At 31.5% G+C, this 8073-nt stretch overlaps 1 protein-coding gene across 3 annotated transcripts; it reads right to left on the bottom strand.

Moving 5' to 3' along the window:
* Positions 1-538: 538 nt before the first annotated feature.
* Arp2 (Actin-related protein 2) lies at positions 539-7661 on the bottom strand. 3 transcript variants are annotated; one of them, XM_088185808.1, is made up of 11 exons: positions 7547-7661; positions 5488-5598; positions 5357-5371; positions 4010-4081; positions 3797-3940; positions 2197-2299; positions 1874-2130; positions 1660-1785; positions 1418-1570; positions 1228-1356; positions 539-1137 (listed from the first exon to the last, which is right to left on the bottom strand). In XM_088185808.1, exons 1-11 carry the CDS (start codon positions 7592-7594, stop codon positions 1096-1098), a joined length of 1200 nt encoding a protein of 399 aa, XP_088041934.1. In that variant the 5' UTR covers positions 7595-7661; the 3' UTR covers positions 539-1095. The 3 variants fall into 3 exon arrangements, with proteins under 3 accessions (XP_088041934.1, XP_088041936.1, XP_088041935.1); XM_088185810.1 differs by having other exon boundaries at positions 4289-5371; XM_088185809.1 differs by lacking the exon at positions 5357-5371.
* Positions 7662-8073: the final 412 nt, after the last annotated feature.

Genomic DNA, 8073 nt, shown 5'->3' on the forward strand with positions numbered 1-8073 from the left:
TTCCTTTAGGAATTAGATAGTCGTATATACCCTTTTTGGTATTATTATCCAAAAGGATTTCTAAGGATTAGAGTAGATTCTAATATTAATTTTAGTTTTTATTATTCATGTGGTTCTCGCACACGAACATGAGTCATGTTTGCAATATATTATCCAACCCTGACGCACACAAGTGCATGGTGTTTAATAAACTTGCCCAATTTTAAATTTTGGTGCCTTTTTTGACAATCAAGAAATCTTACTTTCTTGACCTTTTGAGGTGAAACAAAGATGTGCAATGATATGTTAATCCAGCTTTTAGATCTTACCAAGACACCATGAAGGAGCACAAGAGAGCCAGATATATCTGGCTCTTAATTGAGACGTCATCATTGAATAAGGAATCAGATACATTTTTAATGGATTGTAGGATATTTGCTTAACTTTTTTCTGAACCTATATTTTTTTATTATGTAATTCGTCGATATTTAGATAGATTACCCAAAAAGGGGTAAATTATCTAGAATACGCTTACTGACTAAAGGTAAACGAAATCAGATGAAAAGTTCTCAAGCTTTTTATTCAACAATTGCATGCTCTTGTAACATTGAAGTTTTTTTTAAATTATAGCAATCCATAAATTATTGCTAGTACTGCAATTGCAAATCTTTCGTCCAGTCGCTATCGACCGACGGAATGTAAATTTCAATTTAGACTATTTAAGTAGTTAAAAACCAGTAAACAGCATCACATTAGTTAATATTTATATTTAAAAACAAATTTAATCATTATTTATTGAAACGATATTGCGGCTAATATTTTCGTTACAGTAAATTTACAATATTATTTATTCATATAATATAAAATAAAGATAATAAAAAATAAACGACAAGGATCCTGTCGAAAACAAATTAAAAAAAAATATCTAGTATCGCATACACATTTTGTACTAGCTATTTTTTCAAACACTGCTCTCGTTTCACTGACACTCGTTTTTGCGCACAATAAATCCATTCGTTGATCATATACAGTTCACAATAATACATTTGGCTATTATCGATAAAATTAAAAGTCAACTCTTAGCTAAAATTATGGTTTCTCTCATAATGGTCGAGATTAACTAGCCCGCGGGCCCAACTTCCGCAGACAGTTCAATCCCTGAAACAATTAAAAATGTGTCATTCAAAGTGTACCGTTCTTTAATTTTCTTCTTATATTGTATATCATTAATTGTATAATAGACCGTACTAGTTCATTATACTCGGCTTTCGACAACCAGAACGAGTCTCTGTCTTTCATGACTTCGGCGAGAACGGCACCGCCGATGAACACCATATCCTTGCGCCGTGGCGGATCTTCAATCCTTATTTTGAATTTCTGCAATAATTTCAATGATAGTAAAATATATAACTTTAAAATTAAGCTATAGTTTTCTTACCGCGAGCTTATCTGTGTCGTTTTTCAATACTCGTTCGAGATAGAGCTGTTTGATTTCTCGTTCGAGCCGAGACGGCAGTCCTGGATACATGGTCGATCCACCAGATAATACAATGTGTTTGTATAATTCATTGCGAATATCAATATCAGCAGCCTAAGCAAAAAAAAATTAATAAGTGAAAGAACTAAATATTGAATAACTTATAGGGTAGTGAAAGCTTTATATATAAGATAATTATATACCTGGATTGTCGAAAATACCAATTCGGCAATGCCTTGACCTTCAACGTTGATTAGATGCGGTTGGAATAATGCTTCCGGAGCTTCAAACCGCTCACCTCCTACTTTGATGACCCGTCCATCAGGTAACTATAATAAAAATTGATATTCATTAACGTCAGACTTTGAACTTATTTCATGACAGATCAAGAGTTGTAGTGAATTTGATAGAACTTACCACGTAAGGCTCTACAAGAACAGTAGTCTCCAGTGCCAACTTCTGCTCCTGTTCTATGTTATATCCGATGTAACAAAGCTTCTCCTTCATCATGCGCACCGTTTCAAAGTCAGCCGAGTGATTGAATGCGTAGCCGCGGAGCAACAGCAGCTTGATTAAATAACGGGTGATATCTCTGCCAGCTATGTCTAACCGTCTCGTCAGATGGGGAAGAGAGAATTCTTCATAAACAGGGCATATGTGCGTTACTCCGTCGCCTGTGTGATATATAATAAAATGAAGCGTTACACAATGATATTCATAATAGTATTAAAAATATATACCTGAATCGACGACAACTCCAGATAACAATCCTTGGGCGTATAATGTTAACACAGCTTGGATAGCGATGTAAGCACTGTCAAAACCATATTTTTCAAACATGGTCTGAAAGGTGAAGTATGATAATGTATTAGTATTACATACATTATATAAAATGGTACATACATTGCTTAAATGCTTAATAAAATAATAACTTTTTCTATTGGATCACTGGAGATCCATTTATTGATTAACACTAGATTTACGGGTTTCTGATTTGATTTGTATCAGACAGGATTTTTTACAACATTTTATATTTGAATAATGCAAATATATTAACACTATTTTTATTTTTGTAAATCTGTTCACTATATACATACAGTAGACCCCCCAATAACACGGTAAATTGGGGATGTGCTATTTGGGTGTGTGTAGCTGGGGGACTAGAAAATACTCATACAATTTTTTGCAATACGTACACATAAATCAGGCATGTGTGGTGAGATATCCTCCCTTTGGCTCGCTCACACAAAGTAATGGGCATCTAATCTAATTTAGTTATTGGGGGGTATACTGTATTTTTAATAACACCCTTCAAATTGATGGGTTTATGCCCGTAAACCGAGTGTTAATATTGGCTAAAAAAATAAAATATCTCATAAAAATAGTTTTTTGCTTTGAAACAAGTTTAGAATTATAAGTCGATTGGCGTTTATAAAACTTGCAATATAGTTAAAGCCGGTATTTGCTTTGTATCAACAACTAAGAATTGAATTTTTGTCACGATATAGAATTCTTGAGCACCCCTAGCAAAATAAAATATGTCACTTTTTTGCAAAATGGCGGCAAATTTAAAAACTAAAACACTCATAACTCCGTTGGATAAAATCCTACATAAAAATTCGCTATATAAAAAAAGTTTAGAAGCTATATCTGCATCGAAATAAAATATAAAAAAATAGTTTTTTGCTTCAAAACAAGCTATATATTAGATTGATCGGACCCCCATACAAGCATGCGACTTGCAACATTTTCTCTACTCTTTCATTTTCCTGGAGCTTAACTAGGAATTTTCTTTTTTAAAAATGTATCCCAAATGCTTTATTGGATGGTCGTGCATAATTCAAACCTCAGATCATATTTCATCTCCACGTTTGACTATGATATACACAGTGTTGCTAAACCTGATTGCCTTCTATTGTATTTTTCTATATAATTGTGGACTTTAAGCGGTGGTTCGATTCAGTTATCCGGAATTACAATGAATTATATCCACCTTCATTTCCATCACATGTACTCGGTAAATAATAAAAAAAACATGCAACTTGAATCCTCCAAACTTGATAATAAAACTGCGATCCTTTTTTAATCGAAGTAAAAAATGTGGCAAACTCGTTTGTATAATTTTTATTCACACTAATTGCAAACATCATGTCTTAGTAAACCACATCAATGAGATAAAGAATAGCTGGAAAATCATAATCTGTGGTGATTAATCGAAATAATTACTATATTAATTTAAGTCTGATCAACGATAGAAATTTAAGCATAATGAAGTTCATTTTGAATTTAAAGCCACATTTTAATTGATGTCAAGATTTTTGTAAAATAAAAAATATATACCTCAATCATTTTTTCTCTATTCTTCGTCGGATTCATGGGTGGCTCCGTAAGCAAAATTTTGGTCTCGGTTGGGTTAATGTCCATTTTGCTTGGACCGAACGTATAATCCCACACGTGGCACATGTCTTCCCAATTTCTTACCACCTAGAAACAATTTATAAATCATTAGCCCGGAACGTTATCATTAGAACTTGACACTGATTACAAACTTACTCCGTTCTCCATGGGATAATTGACCTCCAGCATCGACCTCAACTTTGAAGCCTCATCTCCGACCATCAAATCCTACATACGTTCAAAGTTAAACATTAGATTACATTTAAAACAATAGTACAATATATACTATAACGTATTTATTACAATATAAGGATAAGATAAAAACTATGGATCTGATCATTAATGAGCGCGGTATGACGACTGAAACTACGTCTAATAGGATATGATTGTACGGTGCGCTAAGTTATAAAAAAACTCAAGTCATCGTCAACTCACCATTATCGGTTCAGATGTAGTTTCCTATTTAGTTAGGCAGCATGCATTATGATAAATCAATGTCAATGTAAAAAAATCAAACATCGGAGAACCATTCGCATAAATTAATGTATGTACACGGTGCGACACAAAAGTCTATGCATTGCATTTATTTGAGTAAGAAGTTCAATTATCAAACTAGTCATTAAATATCAACCAAACTTCATCTGAAATATATTAACAGATAATATTTAGAAGCTGGTGTCCAATTGCTTTTTATTTTACTTAAATGATTTTGTAAAAGTTTCGTTTCGCCTAGACTTTTATTTTATAGCTTATTATACAATAAAAAATATGAGGTGTTCATATTTAAAATGGTAGATCATGGAAATTTTGTATCACACCTTGTATATTTAAAAAAATGTTATTGAGTAGTTTATCAACGTGTCAGACATGTTATGGGTACGTTAATTAAACATTTTGGTGAATATTTCATTCCTGGTATAAGTAGTTGAAAATTATATATACACGTGGTCCATAAGTCACTTTACAATTTAAAAAATATTTTACACTTTTAAATTTATTTATTTAATTCAATCCAGAAGACTTGATTTCTTCGTTAAAATTGAAAAAACACTACTTATTTTACCTCTAAGGCCATTAAAACCTCACCGCTCCTGGCTTTTAATGATGCAGATATTGTAAACAAGATGTTCAAAAATTTAAACGGACTAAAAACATCAATATGGTAGTTATTGAAGCAATACCTCTGACTATATTGAATGTCCTTGTGTTTAGATTATTGGATTTATATGTAAATATTTAAAAAAAAAACAAGAAGATAATCAATTTGTGTAAGGTGAAATGACTTATGGACCATCCTTTACATATGCATGTATGAAAACGTATTAGGTGTTCAAAATATTAACAGCGTAAAATAAGACTGTGGTCGGATATATCCGTTTGTGACGTTGGTAAGTGATAAAGTGGATATAATGATAAAGGGTCATAGCCGTGTTTAAAAGTTTTAAAAATCGACATGCGTTTGAATGCTCACACCAACGCAATAAAATAGACAAATCCACTTACTCCAACGCACAATTCCTGTAAAAAAATTGATATACGTGAATATTTTACTAACCATGGTAATTTTTTTGTATTACATATTACATTATCTTAAATTTATTGTATTTTAATGCTATAAACAATGTATGGTTAACCTTGATGTCTATGTCTCCGATTTTGTTCTCTGCTCTTATTATAGGCCTGCCGACCATCGACGGGAAGATGTGTGCCGGAAAGTTGCTTCCCGCATATCCACATTTTACAAACTGAAATAATAAAATAACAAATTAGATTTTTTTTACTCGTAACATGAAAAATGTAGTTACATACACATATTTAAATAAGGAATAAATATAATAAATACGCATATCCAAGTATAATGCTTGGCATTAACCATTAATGAAATAATGAACATTTTATTTATAGTTTTAACCACTATAATGATAGCAACTCGCGTAAAATTAAAAAAATTCAATATGTAAAGATTATTGTATTATCAATATTTATCAGCGAACCCATTTTTCAATTTTTATGGCGTGTGAAGTGAAATAACAGGCGACTCACCAACGAGTCACTGGCGATTAAAGGGTTAAAATTAACTCACTAGTATTATTTTTTTATTGTAATATTTTTCATTATTTATTGAAGATAGTGACTTGAACACTATGTATATAGTTTAGGTGTAGTGATTTCCGTTGCTTTGTACCTATTATAATAGATAACATAATTAAGGTGCTTAACTTTTTTCATTTCTACAATTACTGTTTTTTCTTAATATAATTAGGTTTTTATTAATATCCTAAAATAAAGCATACTGCAGAAAAAGATTGATAATTTATATTTATTTTTTATTCTTTTTACGCATTTTAAAAATATAACGCAAAGAATTGTTGCATTTCCTTGTTTTCAAACTAAATACAATACATAAAAAATGGAAAAAAGTTTGATTTGCTGATTTTGTTAAATTAACAAAATAGTTTAAAAAACCTAACCTCAAATTTTGTATGAGTGCCTAGTCCCCTATAACGTAGTATTCCTATAACAAAGTCCCAATCTCTATGCTATAGGGGGATCGACTGTAATGCTATTATAAGAAAAATATCATCATCTTTAATAAAAAGGCATTGAAAGAGTTGAACTAAAAATATCAGAAGAATGACAAGAGTCATAGATTTATTGGTACTTTTCGGGATTAAATTTATTCTTAAAAAAATATTTATGTATTTATTTATACATTTTATTTATTTATAAATGACACTTCTTAAATAGATTCGTTGCAGAGTTATTCATGGGGTGTTCACTGTTCTGACCAACGCTCACTCGATGCCGCTTGTTCGCACCTAGCCTGAGCAAGCTTTGGTCAAAAGAAGTTCTATCAGGAATTGTACGGCTTCTGTTTTGGTATGATGCAGTTTGAGCACGTTTATTTTCAGTGAAAATATAATTGTATATAAATTAATAAAATGTATAAAAAGGGATAACAGTGAAAGTATTGATTTATATAGAGCATTTACAAGAAAGCAAAAGACTACTAGTGAATTATTGATATTTAAACAGACATTTCTACAATTTTGAATGTTGCATTAAAAAATATGGATCGAAGCGGGTTGACAGAACTTTCGACAAAAATCAGTAAATTCTTGATAGTGAAGCAATTGTCAATTATAACAGAGGATCTGCTCTCTATATTATATACAAATTTCCAAAATCACATAACTGGATGATAATCCAGACTTAAATTTGGTGAATTAATTTGACCGCTAATGGAAAAATACCTTATATATTCACAATGTTTTTACACTATGAATTGCGATCCTAGCATAGATGCACATTTAAAGCTCGATTGTACCTCTTTTTATATCCGATTTCGAGAATGTTCCAAATTGTATTCGTAAATATTTAGAACATTGTGATCCAAAAATATTACACATAATCGAGAAATGTGCATCGTATGAATGACACATGTCAGTTCCTACACAAATTTTAATCTTCGACTTTAATAAATTATTTAAAATGAATTATTGCACAACATTCACTTTAATCAATACTTTAACTTTAGCCGTTCATATGTATATATACATATAAATAAAATATGACGGTTGTACGTACGTTTGACAACGACTTTAAGGCTTGGTGTTTGCTATCTAAGATTAGAGCGAAATTTGGATATGGGTGAAACGGAATGATAGAGAAAATAATATTGAGAGAGCTCACCCCCGTTCCATTGTCACATACGATGACCTTCCTGCCTTGGCTGTCCATTTTTCGCCCACGATCTTGGAAAGACTTGACTGATCTAACCGGCGACCGCCCCTTGCTGACACACACTGACGTTTCAGCTGCGCGCTGAATAGGTTATTATGTCAATGTGACATAAGGAGCATTTTCCTATGAGCTGTCGATTGACACGCCTATGTGTTTTTAATACCTTAACACCAATTTTATTGACCACGCTCGATTTATTTAATTCGATAATTAATATATCTTGTCGGTATATAAATATAAGAAAATATTATAATCACATTTAAAAATATTAATATAAAAATAAATAAGAGGATATTATAATAATATCAACAATAACTTCCTGATGTGAAATAATTTTAATATTAACTGCTTTGAGTGGCTTTACTGCTGCAAAACAAGCACCGATGAATTAAAAACATTCTAAAAATAAAAATGTGACATTATCAGGGACGTCATCCCAGATTTTTCTAAGGGGGGGGGGGGGTATTGATCAGTAA

This window comes from Plectrocnemia conspersa, unplaced genomic scaffold (assembly GCF_051122295.1).
Source record: "Plectrocnemia conspersa isolate PC_06_02 unplaced genomic scaffold, ASM5112229v1 ptg000005l, whole genome shotgun sequence".
Classification (NCBI taxonomy): Eukaryota; Metazoa; Arthropoda; class Insecta; order Trichoptera; family Polycentropodidae; genus Plectrocnemia; species Plectrocnemia conspersa.